The following is an 18,991-nucleotide window of genomic DNA, read 5'->3' on the forward strand; positions in this document are numbered from 1 at the left end:
TCTTTCATTGACATTTTTTTTTTCATTTTGCCGACGCGCATGTCTACGGTGACGCGCGCGCATACCAGAAACCGGAGACTTTTTTTTTTGGCCTTAACAAATTTTTTTTCCCCAGAGCTTACAGAGGCATTTCCATGCCTGGTACGAGCTGGTCCTGAGCAAGCGACTAGCCCTGGGCAAGGCCCGGGCCGTGGCTGACTGGCGGACGCTACTCAGAGCCTGGAATGCCTGGCGGGCCTACGTCAGGGCTAGCTGGGCCGAGCGTGAGACCAGGGAGATTGAAGAAAACTTCAAAGACCTCCACAGGTACTATATTGTTATTTGAATTTAAGGTTGACCAAAACAAAATGAAGAGTTTATTTCCAAAACGCGACATATTCATTTAAAAACATTGCAAAAGTTGCAGGGTTGTGGAACTTTAAAGAATAAAAACAGCTGTTTCTAAACTTTATTTTTCTCTTCATTGTATTCTTAAGTTGTGTTGAAGTATATAATAACAGCCGTCGAAATTGCTGTTGGGCAGCCAAGAGAATGCAGGATTCTAAAAGGGAATAAAATGGCGTATATCACATTTTGGAAACTCTTCAAAGTGACTCTCAATGCATCCAAAGTATTTCTGAAATTGACTATGGAATTGTGCGATTGTGAGATGTAAAACTCTCTGTAGACTTGGATTCCAGATTCGTCTAAACCAAGTAGTATAATGAGAAACCAGGGTCCCTCAAATTTACTTTTGTTTGAGTCAGGAATAAAAAATGTCTTTATAATTGTTCCACTGATTGGACTTTGAATCATTTGGGACGCATGCAGGTTTCAAATAATAATGATAACAGGTTCTTATATAGCGCTTTTAACTGAGATCAAAGCGCTTTACATTATTATCACTCTTGCTCATTGGGCCAATGAAACAATCCAAATACAATCTCAGCTCTGTATACAGCTCGATGCTGCCATTTTGGTGCAAGGCAGCTAGAATCAATCACAATCATCTCTGCCCTCACAGGTACCCATTTACTCCTTCCGGTGCAATGAGTGACAAAGTGCCTTGCCCAAGGACATATGCACCACAACCCCAGGCGGGAATCGAACCCACAACCTGCAGCACAACCTGCAGAATTACCGGCAGACCATGAGCTCAATGCTCCAGACCATGAGGCCATGACACTCCACATCAGACTTTTGATGTACTTAATTCAGATCTTCAGAATAGTTTGATTTGCAGTTCTGGAACATAAACTTATCTGAAAAGGGTGTAAATTTTTACAATTGGATTGTGCCCTTCACAAATGTAATTTTATGAGCAGGGTACACTCATTGCTGTTTGAGAGATTGTGAGAAAAATATATAACAAGATTGCATGGATGGACCTCAGATCCACAACCCTCTGCCTACATGTAATTGTGTATTTTTAAAAGAACTATTAAAGGGAATGTACAACATTTGCTTTTGCTGCACTTGTCAGAAATAAAGCGATTTGGAGGATTAGTATGTTATAGCAAATATTGTTAAACTGACTTGTTTCACGTTTTGGGCTTGTATATGCTGGAAAAACCAAGACAACAAATCATGTTCTTGCAGTCTGGTTCCCTGACCCTACTTAAGATGAAACGGAGAAATGTAAAGACTTTAGGGAATTGTAAGGTCAAGAATCAGTCTAGCAGGCTTGTACCCCTTCACAAGTGTGTAATCTATTGCAAAGAAAATGCGGAATAACTAAATATGAAAAATTAGGGGCAGTTTTTGAAAAAAGCCAGTTTTCTCCAACGCTGGTCGGCCGACCAGCGTTGGAAAAATACAGTTTTCCTTGAAAATGTCAGCACACGAGGAGCCACGATTTTACAGGATGCTTTAGACTGTCAATCCCTAGCAATTCAGTAAGGTATTTCGTGATAATTTGATCATTTCGTTTTTTGATGTTTGCAAAAAAAAATGTTGTATCTTCCCTTTAAATAACGAACATATAATTTTCTTGCTGAGCAAAAAACCAGCTGGGAACCTGTCTGAGATATAAATGTATATCAATATATATCCATTGCAACAATTAGTACATTTTTCTTCATAATTCTTTTTATTTATATTTATCATAATTTGTTTACTGCCCTGAACAATTGTAGGAAAAAGCAGATCGCCGCCGATCACTACCACCGTACAATCCTGAGAAAATATCTCTCCGTCTGGTGCCTGTGGCTGCGGCAGGAACAACAAAGCAGGGAACTGGAGCAACAGCAGCACCAGACCAAAAGCAAGATGGCCGCCTTCCTGGAGGCGGCAGCCTCTGGGAAGCTGTGGACCAATAGGAGTGAGGAAGAGGGAGATGGTGATGCCAAGGCTGGAAAGAAGGGGGCCTCTGATAGGCCCGACTCAGTGGCACAAAAACTGGTTTGTGGAATTTGTTTTTTTTTTGTGGTCTAACAAGATGAGATTTCTATCAAAATTAGGTTTTGCCCTTCACCGACGTATAAACACTGTATACTCAGTGTGTTACCTTCCGAGTGAAAGTTGGGAAAAAAAACACTCGGGTGGGACTCAAACTCATGACCTCCTGCTTTGTTGTGCAGAGGTCTTACCACTCGACCACCGAGCTTGCGGCATCGGTTGGCTGGTTCGAATGTGATGTAGATGTTTATATCTGAGTACACAGTGCTTATACGTCGTTGAAGGGCAAAATCTAATATTGATTTACATGTACCCTGTGACCTTTCTGCTTTGGGTGGCCCTACCAGGAGGACAAGACTCTGATGGTGTAGCTCATGGGTCATCGGAACATGCAAACACACCCATCGTCAGTGAGGTGATAGTCTCATTGGGAGTGGTTGCAGGACTTTACATGAGGCTTAAAGGGAATATACAACATTTGCAAATATCGAAAAATAAAACTATCAAGTTTTTACGAAATACCTTACTTGGATGTTGGTAAATGACAGTCAAAAGCATCCTGTAAAATTATGGCTCCTGGTGTGAAGTCATTTTCAAGAAATTGGTATTTTTGTATACATTTCCAACAGTGGTCGGCCGATCACCGTTGGAAAAACCTAACTATTTTTCAACTTTTGCTTCAAATTTACCATTTTTTCGGTCCAAATTTTGTTTGCTATTTGGTAACATGTTCATGAACGGGTGCAGGCCAGCTACACTGGTTCCCTTACCTTACAATTTTCCGGCATCTATAAACTGATCCATTTTATCCTTAGTGAAGTTAGGGAACCAGACTACTTGAACATTTTCGGTTTTTTTGGTTTTTCCAGTATTTTTCGAACACAAAACTTCAAACATGTCAGTGTAACAATATTTGAACTATTATACTAACCCCTCAAATTGTTCATTTCTGAAAATTACAGCAAAAGCCAATGATGTACATTCCCTTTAAAGCCCTTGAAGTAAAAATAGCAATATGCGGCATCTGGGTTTTTGCATCTAGGAGTTGATGGATTTGGAAATGTATGTAACAAAAGTGCCTCTGAGAAGAAGGGTATAAATTGTATTATCCAAACCCATTGCAACAGTCATCGTGATTTTTGTCTGGGTTGCTTAGGGACCGTGACCATTCAGCCCTGGTATGAAAAGGGCCCCCCGGTAAGCTCGTCCCCTCCCAAGAAGTCATTTCGCACCGTCCCAGCTACCGGCCCAGGAGCTGATCCGGTTGCTAATCAGGAACTCCTCTATCCTGGGGTCTATTGTTTGCAAGTATTGACACAATATATCCAAGAAGAAACCCGCTTGTGGTTTTCATCTCTCAGCGCGAAACAATAGAACACTTTCGTCTGCTATTGTTCTGCTCTGGAGGTTCTCTGAAGGGCAATAAATTGATGCGCCTGACTGACTTCAAAACTTCTGGTCAGACAGGACCATGTACTGGACGAGACTGGGCTGAAGACCGGACTGGCTCTGGACCGGACGAGGTACCGGGGGGCCCTTTTCATACCAGGGCTGAATGGTCACGGTCCCTTAAAGGATTGTGCAAAATATGGTCTAAACACCCACTTTTGACAGCAATTTTCACCTACTTATTGAGCTTATTTAAAATATTTTTTTTCACATAGTAGTAAAGTAAAGGCCTTTAACCATGCATGGTGGAAAAAAGCTTAGTAAAAGTCAAAAAAATAGTGATATTATGCTAATTTGAATACAAGTCACCTAAATCAGTCTTGTCCACAGGTTATTCTATGCAAATTGGACGTTTTCGTAGTTCATCAAAATTAAAAAACCTTCCCACCAAAATAAATTTTTCGCCCTGGTAACTTTTATTGAAGCTGTCCAATTATTTATGTCGGTGTTCAGATCCTCTACTCAATGAGCTGTCCGCTTAAGTTCATTGTTGTATAACATTACATAACATAACAATCAAATGTCATGCCCTTTCAAATAAAGCTCCGATAGCTGAGCTCAGTCAAGCGAAGGGAATATATACCTCCGTGGACAAACAGGTTTTTTGCACATGAAATGTTCAAATAAGCATAGCTCAACGACAAAATGCGCAAATGCAACAATTTTTTCGTCACATTTGCTTAAAGGCCAGTACTTTAATAGCTACTAATCAACAGTTAAAAATAATTTTTAAAAATAGGTGAAAATTGTTGTCAAATGTGGGTGTCCTTTTTTTGAACCCCCCCCCCCCCTTGTATATTATGTTGTAGTGAGATTCTATCAATTTGTCCTTCAATGCCCAGGATGACCTGTTCGGAGAACCAGCACGACCAGTTAACCCCAAAGCTTCAGTCCCAAGCACAGCCCGCAGTGATGTCTCCACCACGTCCGAAGTATCCCAAACCAAACGGCAACCTAACCACTCCGCGGGTCCCGGTAAGCCCAAGTACGCCTGGCAGGTGATGCGCAAACACGTGGACCTTCCAGTGGAGGAGATTCTAGCAGCCGGTGAAGATGACGACAACGCGGAGCACCAGCCGAATCGGAATCAGAATAATGCCGTCGACAACGGTGAGTCCTACATTTCCATGATAAGGCAGGAAATATACAGTACAGAAAAACCGATATGAGGGTCTTCGTAGAACCATAAAAAAAATCAACATGCAGTTGTAGTAATTTATAGGTATTAATTTTTAGTCGGGCAGGATGGCCTAATAAGTGTTTTTAGAGTTTCCACGTTGCAACGCGTAAAGGTAAAGTAGATCATTTGTGCATTTATTTCGTATGGAGCAACAAAAGTGCCCAAAATCCAAAGACGGGTGTTTAACAACTAACCCGGTGAAGTTGTAGCTCTATGAATGCTGTATATTCGGAGAAAACAGTATTCTAGGATCTCAATTTCAATTCAAAAGTTGCGGAGCCGCATTAATTGCGCTCAAAATCGGCATCGGGGAAAGTTCTCATTTAGCCGATTGCAACTATGCGATGCCTCTCGTCCATTGTGGCATCCATTGACTTTGTTTGTACATGATGGACACAGTGCACCAAGTTAAAGTTGATGATTGTTACTTTTTTTCCACTGCAGCAAATCCAAAGACCAGCGCCTCAGGTGCAACATCGAAGAGGTCCATCAGCTACAAGCCCAACTCCTTCGAGCACCGCTATGCTGCGCAGCAGCGCGTCCTGCAGGAGCAGCAGCAGCAACTACGCGAGCAGAAGCGCTTGATTGAAGACCTGCAGACGGCGCAGAGGCAGCAGCTGCTGCGAGCGCAGCTTGGAGGAGGAGCGGAGGCAACTAGTGATGTGACAAGGGATCCAAACGAACTTCCTGAAGGACTCCCAGATAGTGGAAGGTAAACCTTCAGAGTAAATATGATTGAACCTTGTGGACCAGAAGGGCCAGCCTATCGTCCACTGACTGACTGACTGACCAAGTCACTGACTGACTGGGTCACGGACTGACCGGCTTCACGAGTCACAGAACGACTTACCAAGTCACTGACGGCTGACTGAGTCACAGACTGACTGACCAAGTCACTAAACTGACTGACTGCTGACTGAGTCACAGACTGACTGACCAAGTCACTAAACTGACTGACTGCTGACTGAGTCACAGACTGACTGACCAAGTCACTAAACTGACTGACTGCTGACTGAGTCACAGACTGACTGACCAAGTCACTAAACTGACTGACTGCTGACTGAGTCACAGACTGACTGACCAAGTCACTAAACTGACTGACTCCCCTACTGTTGACTGACTGACTGACTCCCCGAGTCACTTAGTATAAAAAAATGTCCTAAACTGAGTATTGTGGGTCCAGCTCATTTAGGCAAACCTAGTGTTTTTCATGTAAATCTTTTAGTATTACCGTATTTTATTACATTGTTCTACAATGTATTTACTCCTTGATGAATCCATAATATCGTGGAGCGCTTGGGTGGCTTGGGGCGGTATAAGGAGTAACGGGCAGGCAGGCGGTACAGGGACTTATTGGTTAATTCATTTTGGTTACTAAACCAAGTAGTCAAGTGCACAGGCAATTTACCTTGAAAGCCAGAAGCAGTGTTGTAGTCGTGTCCATTCATCACAAGTCCTTTCACAAGTCCAGTCACAAGTCCAGTCGCGAGTCCTTTCACAAGTCCCTTCATGAGTCCAGTCACAAGTCCAGTCACAAGTCCAGTCACAAGTCCAGTCACAAGTCCAGTCACAAGTCCTTTCACAAGTCCAGTCGCAAGTCCAGTCACAAGTCCAGTCACAAGTCTAGTCACAAGTCCAGTCACAAGTCCAGTCACAAGTCTAGTCACAAGTCCAGTCGCAAGTCCAGTCGCAAGTCCAGTCGCAAGTCCAGTCGCAAGTCCAGTCACAAGTCCAGTCACAAGTCCAGTCACAAGCCCAGTCACAAGTCCAGTCACAAGTCCAGTCACAAGTCCTTTCACAAGTCCAGTCACAAGTCCAGTCACAAGTCCTTTCACAAGTCCAGTTGCAAGTCCAGTCACAAGTCCAGTCACAAGTCTAGTCACAAGTCCAGTCACAAGTCCAGTCACAAGTCCAGTCGCAAGTCCAGTCGCAAGTCCAGTCACAAGTCCAGTCACAAGTCCAGTCACAAGTCCAGTCACAAGTCCAGTCACAAGTCCTTTCACAAGTCCAGTTGCAAGTCCAGTCACAAGTCCAGGCACAAGTCTAGTCACAAGTCCAGTCACAAGTCTAGTCACAAGTCCAGTCGCAAGTCCAGTCACAAGTCCATTCTTAAGTCCTTTCACAGGTCTAGTCACAAGTCCAGTCGCGAGTCCTTTCATGAGTCCAGTCACAAGTAACAGGATGAACAATGACAAAGGACTGCTTTTGTAACAGTTCATTTGAATAGCTAGTGACTTGACTTGAGACTGAAGGACTTGTGATGGACTTGTGATGGACTTGCAGGGACTTGTGATGGACTCACCTGGCCAGAAGAAACCAAGAGAGAAAACAATAAAGATTTGTTTAGCTTTAGGCAAGGGTGTTTACTTGACTTGAGGCTAGATGAATCATACTGCAAGTGACTACTCAGGCCAACAAAAATAATAGTTCTGCTTCCGGTTACCCGACTGACCAAATGTTTAGGCTGCGACCCTAAAAATGTTATCGGCAATTCCAAACAAAATAATAATAATGATTGAATAAATAAAAATAAAAACCTGTTGTCTTTTCTGTCTTCACAAAATACCTCTCAACAACCCGTTTGCGTAAAAAAAACTTTTACTTATTTGTTTTTTTACTTACATTCACTATTTTTTCAAAAGAAGCCTCCGTTATTTTTACAAATTCGCTTCACAATTCCATGTCACGGTGACTATAATCACGTGCGTAAACCCAGCTCAATGCAGCGATGACTGGTTCCGGCCGCGCCAATTTACAGCTTTCGTAGTGCAATGGAAATAGTTCAGGCTAAAACTTCACATATGATTGAATACCCCATTCAATCTGCATAAAAAAAATTGGCAAAAAAAATTCTTCCGACCGACCAACCCTATTTTTGAAAGGTATGTAATCGGAAGCAGAACTATTTTTTTTTTCAGCCTCATACAGGGCTCGACTACATGCTCTGGAAAAAAAATCACGTTCTGTGCTTCAGCCATGGAGCCCATGGTTATTTGCTATAGTGTTTTACCTATGTTTACAGGACTCAGAATTGGGCTCAGCCTCATTGGATCAAATACTCGCTTGTCGATAATGTTGGTACCACAAGTAGAAATACTCGTTTGCAAGCATGCTCAACTAAACAAGGCTTGAGGAAAACAGGGGCCAGCACTTGCTCCCTACATCATGGGTTATGGGTGCTGTTTTGTAAATTCATGGGCGCTATTTTTCCACCTGCACGCGTTGGTTTTGAGCCCTGGTTTATGCTCTTGTTGCAGGTCACAGCCTGGAGCCGGCACGGCGCCGTCCACTGGACGGTCAGACCTTAGCGATTCCAGCACGACCAGCGCTGGAAGTAAGAACAAGGAACCCACCAGGCCACCACTGCTCAAAGGTAGCATTGATCGCTTCAGTTTTCTTTGTGGCGAAACAGTTCTTCAGTGTATTTGTTATTGCCATATGATCTGTGTATTTCGTCGGTCGCACCACGAACCGGCGTATCTCGATTTTTTGCCAAATTGAGTTTTTCTCATTAACGTTATTATTTCATCAAAGTGCTCATTCTCAGAAAGTTTTATTCCGATCTGAGGTCTTATTAACTAAGAACGCTAATTAGATTGTGCGGCGTATCTCTAAAAAAATGAAAAATGCTGCACCACGAAGTGGCGTATCCCGATACGCCGCTTTACACTCATAATTCCCATAGTGGTATGACGTCATAAAGGAGCATCGACATGAAAAATTGGAATTTAGCGTTTCACGAACCGACGTATCTCCGTATCTGGCACACGGCCACTATTACACGCGTTGTATGACATACGATAAACATGAGAAAAATTTGTTTCACGAAGTGACGAATAACTTTGGAACTGAATTTCTCAAAAACTAAGCAACTCAGATGCACACGGATTGCATACAATAAAGTTCAATCTATAAGTTACTAGCAAAAACGAAACATCTTGAATTCTTACACAGGGAGTATATGGAATGAGCCTACAAAATAATGACCAACTTTAAATCAGTTTTTCTCGAAACACAAAAAAATGCGATACGTCGGTTCGTGGTGCAACCGAGGATTTGTTTGTGAATGATTAGGGCAACAGTAGAATATGTTTGCATTCATTAGCTAGGCCCTGCGAATGTGCCGACCCCAAATGGACGAAAAGTGCCCTGTGTGCCAACCCTACAAATGTAATTGTTTGGATTGCAGCTGTTAAAATTATAGAAAATTGAAGTGACACTGGTATGGAAACTTTTTCTAATTATGAACTTGGATGTTGAAAATGGAAAATTGCAGTTCTCCACATGGGATGTTGAAAATGGAAAATTTCAGTTCTCTACTTGGGATGTTCAAAATGGAATATTTGAATTCTCTACTGGGGATGTTGAAAACGGACAATTTCAGTTCTCTACTGGGGATGTTGAAAATGGAAAATTTCAGTTCTCTACTTGGGATTTTGAAAATGGAAAATTTCAATTTTCAATTGTCAGTTCTCTTCTCGGCTTTCGAAACTGGTAAAGAATAGCACCTCCTGTTGTTATTGCACCGAGTCCATAGCGCCATTTTCAGTTTCTGCACCATGCGTAAAATGTGATTGCCATGCGGCACTCCAATTAACCAGTTCGCGCCGGGATTATTTTGACATCGACCGGACCCAGGGGAGGGATTGTTTTTCAAGAACCTCAATGCCAGACGGGTTCAGGCCGTCATCTGCTGGTAGCCCACCCTGATATTTCCGGCCTCGCTCGCTGCGAGGGGGTCGCTGACAGATATTTTCGGCCTCGCTCGTTGCGTGTATATCCTTCATCCCTTCTGAATACCCCAAAACCTTTATCTGTATAAGTAAGATTTGATGCTTTGCATGGTGGAGATACTAAATAATGAAAGGTTTGTGGAAACACCATGTGCGAATAATTTCTCAACTAAGAGAATGGTTCTGAAAAGAACCAGAGGTATAAACTCGACGTTCCGGTCAGTATGCTCTGACCGTCTTCACTCTCCTGAAGACGGTCAGATCATACTGACCGGAACGTCGAGTTTATACCTCTGGTTCTTTTCAGAACCATTCTCTTAATTGAGAAATTATTCGCACATGGTATTTCCGCAAACCTTTCATTATTTATCTGTTAAAAAGATTCAAAATATTTTCTTTTCTTTCATACTTGTGTTGTTGACCTCAGGCATGAAGGACAGGGAAGCGGCGCGGCTGAAGATGAAAGCAGACAGGGAGGAACGACAACTCAAGAGAGAACAGGAAAAACTGGTAAATTACAAAATGTACCTAAAGTTCTAATGAAGTTTGAACAATTTGAATATATACAATTTGTATCCTTTTTTTGCTGTTTAGACCTTAAAGGCCTTTCAAACCCTGCTATTTAGACCTTTCGAACTCTGACGGGGAACATGGTGCTTGTGTTCTTGGGCAAGCCACTTGACTACAATTGCCACTTTCCACCCAGGAGTACGTGATGTGATCAAGCTAAATGAGTCGTTTGTCGGGAATTTTTATGTGGAGATACAGGCCAAAATAGAGCCACTTCATCACATCACTTCATCACATCTCTTGGTGTTCCGACTTCCATCATTTTTGAACTAAAGATGGTATCAGCATGCGGTTTTCACAGCAGTAATGCTGAGATTGTGCTCTTTTCAAATCTGTAAAAAAAAACACGTTTTGACCAGGGGCGACAAAACGACTCGTGTAGCTTGATTGCATCACATATGGTACTCTTCACCCCAGGAGTATAAATGGTACCTGTGAAGGGCAGAATGCGCTGATCTCGAGCTGCAAAACTGGTCTCATGGCCTCTGACATTGGACACTGATATCAACCTCAGCTCTGTTTGTTTGGATGGGGAGAATGAGGTCAACAGAATATTTCTTCAGGTGCATATATTGGATCTTGACGACTGACAGAATATTTGGCATAGAGATATAGAATTTGTAGACTCTTGTACAATTTAAAATTAAAATGTAAATTTTGCATTATCTACACCGTGCACCAGTTTGTACACCTGCAATTCCATTCATGCAAGTGCTTCGATATTGGGTTAAAGTTGTCTTGATGTCATTTTTAGGCTGAGATCAAGGCTAAAGAGGAGAGGCAGAGGCAGGAAGAGGAAGACGAGAAGAAAGCCAAGATGGAGAAGAGACGAGGAGAGAAGAGACTAGCCAAACAGGTGGGGTAGTATACATGTACTTGAAGCGGAGCTACCCCTTTAGTCTACACATATCTGACCTTGCCGGGCATTGGTTTCCTACCACAATGTAATTTGAGCCACCCTGCCCTCCAACCCCAACCATTGGTATCCTTCAAACCCCAAATAGCCATTAAAACCAAAGAACTGCAATGTGATGATCAATACTCTTTCATTTTATAAGCAGGGGCGATCCATAACAATCCACAATGAACAGGGGCAATTGTATAGAATAGAATAGAATAGAATTCTTTATTGTCATTTGTATATAAAAAACAAACATTGAAATTCATTATGGCGTTGCGAGCTGTTAAAAAAAAAATACAAGCCTATGTAAATGTGCACAAGTGCGGTAGGTTTTCCCGCCAATTTTAAGTCACCCCTTAGGGCCAGCAAGTGACACACCCTCTGGTGGATGTACCTTGGTCCAAACTAGGATCTAGTGAAAGATAACGTCGAGCATGCCTACCATGTGGCTAGGACGATATAAAACAGAGAAATGTGAGTTGTCTATATTCCCCGGTAGAATGGTATATTGGATGCACTGTACAGATACCTAAAGGTATACCTACATTAAGTTATGAAATACTTTGGTTTCGAAAAGAGTATGGATGCATTAGTTGGGAAGGCATATAGCAATGTTCTAATGGCAGATTATACTAAATATAAACTGATGTGGGATAGAATACTAATACCTGAGATACGATGGTGTACAAATATTTATCAAGGGGGATATACAAGTATGGCCTACCTACCGGTATGGTACAGTGTAACTTCTCTATACCGAACACCGCTGTACCGAAGATTAGGCTATACCGAACATCGTCTTTGGTTCCCGAAGTTTGTGTACAAAATGTACTGAACATTGTTGAATGATTGTTGTTGAAAATTGTCAACAGAAGAGCGACAAGTGGCTATTATTTCCCCAAGGAATAGAAGGGGAAAGCCAGCTATTGCTGTAGGTAGTAAGCTCAAAAACTGTGTAATTACATAATTCAATAGTCTGCACGTGTTCAAGTCGTCTTTCAGTAACTACCAGGTTGGCAGGGTGAAGTTCCGGAGGGTGCTACTTTAATAGTGAGTACTGGGGAACTGGAGTATGGCAGCATAAAATTGCTATACCGAATGATCCCTATTACAAACAATTTATGTGGATCCCGCGATGTTCGTTATAGTGGCGTTCCCCTGTATATACATGAGGTTTTTTTTTTAAATACAAACACAGTTGGAAATATCCACTCTCAATATACAGTAAACTCCGGCCAAGTTGGCACTCTCGGGACCCGGAAATTTGTGACGACTTACGCGAATGCCGACATCTGCTGTAAGTCATCATTTTGCCGACTTACATAAATGGCCATTTTGCACATGTTTCATTGCACTAATTGGCTTCAATTTAACCTGTTTTATCTCCTTAACCCTAAAAGGGCTGGGGGGGCGGACCCCCTCAACTTTTTCCGCGATGGCCTTAAAAAAAAATGTTCGCCACCCGAGCTGTTATGACTTTTTAGCCTCGAGCCTTGCACATCTTTTGATACCAAAAACATAAAAATTGGACCAGGGGTTGCCGCATAGTGAAAAATTTTCCGGCACTACGCGCCGTGAAAACTTATTTTTCCATATACGTCGTGTACACAGAGGAGAATTACCATTCGTACATATGAATAATTAATTAACCATCATTCCAAAATCCTTTGACCTGTAGTCATGAAATTTCTTGGGTATGTTTATGATGAGTTGCTCTATGCATGTACTGAGTTTCAAAATTTTTCGTCACTCGATGGTCAAAATAACCTGGCCTGATTAGGGTAAATGCTTGAGTTGATTCCAGCAAATTAATCCTCAAATTTATCATCACGTTTTGGGTATTGATAGTGGAGACCACGTGTACAAAATAGTAAAACATGTACGTGTACAGTTACGGGACTTTAGTCAGACGGCCGACTTGAGCGATTTGACGAGTTGTACGATGCCAGCTTGGCCGTAGTTTACTGTACCATGATATTGGATACAATGTTTCACTTGCATTTTGCCAGGTTTGCCAGTAAGGCCAAAAAAAAGTCTCCGGTTTCTGGTATGCGCGCGCGTCGCCGTAGCCATGCGCGTCGGCAAAATGAAAAAGGGTTTTTTTCAATGAAAGATGATGTCTCAAAACCGCCAAACTCACTGGTTTGACTGGAATTCTGCTGCTGCACAATTTTAACGTGTTTTTAGATGGGGTTATGATCGAGAATAAGCTTTATGTGGCCTCTCTGGTCTACCATAATATTTGCACTAAGTTTAGTCGGGCACCATTTGCAGTCATCAGCCGACATTTGAAGCAAAAAAAACAGGTAAAAAAAAAAAAAAAGCCACGTCGCCGCACCACTTTTTGGGCAAGCTCCATACCAGAAACCGGAGACTTTTTTTTTTGGCCTAATAGACCGATTTGTATTTTTTCACCATCTTCTAGAGGGAGTTGGAGAAACAGCAGCGCCTTGAGCATCTTCAGCAGCAAACCTGCAGAGCAGACGAGCATTACCGACAAACCCTGCTCAGACGTAAGGGTCTGGACCCCTGGATGAGGCTGGTCCACATGGCCAGACAAAACATGCAGGTAGGTAATAATAATAATAACAATAAAGAACATTTGTAAAGCACTGGTATCCTCCTAAAAAAGGCGCTCATGGCGCTTGAGGGGAAAGTCAAGTTAGGATTGTGTGTTGTGAGAGTAAGCCTGTTTGCACAGGTGAGATTTTATGTTTGTCTTAAATGTTGTGATGGATGGAGATGATTTGATAGCCAGAGGGAGTTGGTTCCACACTCGGGCTGACGCTGCAGTAAAGGATCTGTCACCCCATAGAGTGGAGGTCCTGGGCTCATGAAGCATCATGAGCTCACTGGAGCGGAGTCCGGTGCGTGCTGTTGAGTACGGGTGGATGAGCTCGATGAGATACTCCGGCGCATTGTTGTGGAGGATTTTGAACACGAAAAGGCCAAGTTTGTATTTGATTCTGTATGATACTGGAAGCCAGTGGATATGTGCTAATACAGGAGTGATGTGAGAATGTTTATTAGTGAGAGAGATTAGTCTGGCACCGATGTTTTGTAGTCGCTGCACTGGTAAGATTGTCTATGGAGACCAGACTACTTTTGCCACCACTCCTGTAGCGGGTTATCCTTTAATCAAGGTCTAGTGCTAGGGCTGTGCTGCATATACCCAATATCTGTATATTCGATCATCCACTGAATATCCCGAAAATGTGAGCCACAATGTCATTTTAATCGTATAAGTTGCATGGTTTTATTGTTGTCAAAAGCCACGTTTATTTTGAAAGTCTTTTTTTAATACGCAAAATGGTTTTGAGAACTTTCGCAAGGAATATCATAGCTCAAATTGCTTCTTTCAAATCAGTCTCATATCAGCCATTCCTCTAGTCTAAATAAAGACAGGCATGCAACTTTTCCTCGGATCAGCTGATTTCCTCTTTTTTTTACTTCCCATGTGTGCCATTAAAAATAGAAAAACACTATACAAAGTCTTGGAAAGATTTGAATTTCCTCTTTTTTTGTGACTTCCCAGTTGCATGCCTGACAAAGATCAGACATTTACGTGTGCAGAGCCACGGTCAAACATTTGACAAATCCTAACATGCAAATTTAATGCAACCCCGCGCGCCAGCCAATCAGAGGCGACTATAGAAATTGTGATGTGTGTTTCGATCAGAAAGGTGGACTAAGCTGTTGATTGGTTAACTTGCATGCCATGTTTTTGCAATACAACAACGGTTACCGGAGACCCGATATAGAAGGCGCCAGCTGAATAATCAGAATCTCGAGGTCAAGACGCAGTCTTGTTTTGCATAATTAATCACCAAGTTTGCTCGCATATCATAGTCCCTTGCTGTGTTAAGGGCACATTCCATAGACTACCATCCCCACCCCCCTTCAACAAAAATTAGACACACATAGCATTTTTTACATTGTTTTTAAAGCTCTTTGCCAATTTTCCACAAGCGCAGGCGCCAATTCCTGATCAGTGGCCAGTTTTGCTAGTGGATGTAAAACTTGATCATGGCATTTAGAATATTCAAGTGTTCGACCCAGTCCAAGTTGGAATAATCAAATACTAAATTATTTTGAAAATGCACAGCACTATGGCAAATAAAAGAAGTTCAGCAAAGAACAAGATGACTTCAGTGTCAGACTTTCATTTTAAAAAGATGGCCCAACAAAATTAATAAGGCCAAAAAAAAAAAAATAGTTCTGCTTCAGGTTTCCCTACCTACCCTATTCTGACAACAACAAAAAATGGGGAAAATGGGAAAAAACACCCAAAACCATCACTTTATGCGCAGACGCCTCCATCTGATCGTACACAAAAATTAGCACAAAAAGAAAAAAATTCCCTACCTACCTAACCTATTTTGGAATACCATGTAATCGGAAGGAAACCTTTTTTTTTTTTGGCCTAACAAAGTTTTCGAAACATTTGGACAATTGCTCACACTTGATTCCTGAAATCAGCTTAAATAGCACCTTTTTTTCTGCTGTAGCTAGCACAACTTTCTGCCAACTGTTGAAGTGTGTCATGAAATTGATTCCAGATTTATAAAATAATCAAAACTGTTTCCTGAACATTCTGATGTTTTTTTTTATAAAATACTGCTGTTGAAATATTTCCAAAGCCTTATATGAAACAAATTTGTTTGCATTCCTTGAATGTTTGACAAATTTAAGGTTGCTGAAGATCACCATAGCAGTGTGCTACTGAAGAAGTGCCTGTTGCCGTGGAGACAATATGCAGATGAGGTCTTGCAGGAGAAGCTTGCCATGGCAGAGAAGCAGTACGAGGTCATCCTTCTCAGACGGTCGTTTCAGTCTCTGAAGAGGGTTAGCATCCATGGATTTTTCCTTGTTGATATTGCATCACCTTCCTAATCAACATCACCATCTCAGATAAACTTTCACCATCATAAGCATTGTTGCCACTTTGCCACTTATATCTTTATCGAGTCATGTTGGTTGAGCAACTTGTATTAAATTGTATTACCGTAATTTTCGGAATATAAGCCGCGGCTTATACGTTGATTTTGCCCATGAAAATGTTTACTGCGGCTTATAAACAGGGCGGCTTATACGCCGAGCCTTGAAGAATAAAAATGAAATTCACATGTGTATTTAATGTACTGGTATAAGAAGAGATATGTTGCTGAAATGAATTATCAATTAAGAAAGTCATTAACGAACCGAAACCACGTGCCACGTAAAGGTGCCGAGCGGTAAAAAGTACGGTGAAAGCTGTCTTGATCGACGCTTGCAACAAGCCGTACGTGATACATGTACTGTACTAGTGCTGCTGCATGCAGCATGCTTTCCCCAGCCGACCACACCATTTGAGGTAATAATAGGGGTGAACTATCTTGGAAACAATAATTACCAACATTTCCGCTGTTTAAAAAAAAGAAAAAAGACGACTAATACTTTTTATGGTGTCCGAAACATTTCTGTATTCGATAATCAGTTGTTCAACGTCACAATATAATTTTTGTACTTCAAATGTATTCAAGAAACGATGTAAACCTCAAAACAGGGACTACATCACCTCTAACAAAATTAATGGATTCGTCCATGAAAATGGCAGCATCGTTTTGACTATTTTCGAAGAAAGTTACGATCGAAACTTGAATACTGCTCGTTAGTAATCACAAAAAATTGATAAGTTTTGAGATAAAAACGGACCTGTATATTTTTAGGACAAAACAAATCAGCATCTGTTGCCACAAAGCAAGATTTGTACGTAGCGCTCCAGTCAGACAACACACGCCATGGGGGAAAATCACGGTGGGTTGCATACTCTCTCACGTGCTGCAGGAAAATGTTGTCATAGGCCGGCGCGGCGCAGGCTGCAGCGCCGAGAGATGTATTAACTTTCACGGCCGGGGACCGGACGGGGCAGCCGGCAGCAATTCCCGGTGTTTATTTCTCATCATCAATTTCCACATTTGTTTGTGAGAGTATCGATTGTAAATGATTTGACACAACTTTTGTGGCTCTTTTTATAGCTTCTGTAGTGTAAATGGAACTGGTTCAGAGCATTTTGGCTAGAATTTGGAGGCCTTACAAAATTGAAACCGCTGCCGTCGGTGCGGCTTATACGCCGGTGCGGCTTATACGCCGACTTCAAATCTTAATTTGCAGATTTTTGCGTGCTGCGGCTTATACGCCGCGTGGCTTATATTCCGAAAATTACGGTACATTGTATTTACTCATCAATAAAACCATGGAGTGCTGGGGTGGTTTGAGGCAATATGTGACCTGCCATAGCATAATGAGGAATAACCTCCATCTTTGACTTTTCAAGTTGTATACATCATGTTAAAGCGCAAATCATTGGCTTTCCAATGATACCAAATTTATTTCTGTAGCTGAATTTATTCCAAAGATGTGCCGCAGGAACTTCAACGGTGTCCCGCCAATCTTTGCCAACCTCATTTCGAGAAAAACGGCTTTGAAAAAAAAGAAATGCATTGCGCCTCCACCGACAGTGATAAACGTTCTTCAGTTTTTCCACTCATGGGGGTATTTTTTTTCCATAACAAAAATGCATAGTGTGAATCTTGGATACCTTGACTACTCAAAAATACAAAACAACCATTATCAATTTTGACATGATTTTTCTGCTATATCCGACTTCAGGCGTCGATTACTCAAAACAAGGTTTTGGGGGACATTCCTCATTTTGCCACAGTAGGTCACATATGAGGAGTAACAGTCAGGGTGGTATAGGGACCCACCCCAGCAACTAATCTACTCATTTGCCGCAACGACAAGAGAATCCATTTAGGAAAATGCACATGGAATGAAAGAGTGGAGCAACCTTGTTAAAGCTTCAGATTGTGGTAGCTGCATTGGTCTGTTGACTTTTTACACAAGTATCACGAGAACTGTAGCAAACAGAGATGTGACAAATACAAAACAGTGTGCTTATACCAGAGCCCTCAAGAGAAGTCCACAAAGCTGTATCTGTTGTTTAGTCTGGAAATTATGTTCACAAATGTGATGCGATCAAGCTAAATCAGTTGTTTGTTGGGAACGTTCATTTGGAGATTCAGGCCAAAATAGGGCCACTTTATCACATCACTTGATCACATCTCTTGGATTTCAGACTTCTGTAATTTTTGAACTAACGATGGTATCAACATGCAGTTTTCACATCAGTAATGCTGAGATTGTGCTCTTTTCAAATCTGTAAAAAAAAGTTGACCAGGGTCGACAAACGACTCATTTGGCTTGATCGCATCACAAATGTTTCAAACAACCAAGCAAGCTGTTTCTATTATTTTTTTTTCAGTATGGTCACCTGCAGTCCATTCAGCTCCAGAAAGCTCGGAGGCATTACGCCTTTACTCTCAAGGGGAAGGTGTTCCAGGCCTGGCAAAAGCACGTCACGGACGAGAAACTCCGGATGTGGAAGAACGAAGAAGCCGCCGAGGAGCACAATGAGATGTAAGCTCAGCTGTGAAGTGTTATGTAGCTTTTTTTATAGACTCTGTGCCATTGTTGTAGTCGAGACCGGATAGTCCAAGACCAAGACCGAGACCTGAAGTTTCGAGACCAAGACTGAGACCGAGACCAGCCCCTTCAAGGCAGACCGACACCGAGACCTATATGGTCCAAGACCGAGACTGCGAATAATAAATAACAATAATCTAAATAAAAAACAAGACACATAATTACAGTTGTAAGTTGTAACCTTTTGATTCACGAAGATTACAGACCACATTTTGACCAGTGGCAGCGTTGAAAAATGGACATATACATGACACC

At 41.8% G+C, this 18,991-nt stretch overlaps 1 protein-coding gene across 2 annotated transcripts in view; it reads left to right on the top strand.

Moving 5' to 3' along the window:
• Positions 1-18,991, top strand: part of LOC119735508 (coiled-coil domain-containing protein 191-like) — a 31,400-nt gene that overhangs the window by 10,513 nt on the left and 1,896 nt on the right. For both annotated transcript variants that reach the window (XM_038209219.1, XM_038209220.1), the window contains 10 exons: positions 116-306; positions 2,115-2,379; positions 4,668-4,935; positions 5,450-5,717; positions 8,263-8,378; positions 10,166-10,248; positions 11,063-11,164; positions 13,635-13,778; positions 15,902-16,054; positions 18,516-18,670. In XM_038209219.1, the coding sequence (XP_038065147.1) occupies positions 116-306; positions 2,115-2,379; positions 4,668-4,935; positions 5,450-5,717; positions 8,263-8,378; positions 10,166-10,248; positions 11,063-11,164; positions 13,635-13,778; positions 15,902-16,054; positions 18,516-18,670 (1,745 nt within the window). The remainder of the gene's footprint in view (positions 1-115; positions 307-2,114; positions 2,380-4,667; positions 4,936-5,449; positions 5,718-8,262; positions 8,379-10,165; positions 10,249-11,062; positions 11,165-13,634; positions 13,779-15,901; positions 16,055-18,515; positions 18,671-18,991) is intronic.

Source organism: Patiria miniata, unplaced genomic scaffold, assembly GCF_015706575.1.
Source record: "Patiria miniata isolate m_02_andy unplaced genomic scaffold, ASM1570657v1 HiC_scaffold_29, whole genome shotgun sequence".
Taxonomy (NCBI): Eukaryota; Metazoa; Echinodermata; class Asteroidea; order Valvatida; family Asterinidae; genus Patiria; species Patiria miniata.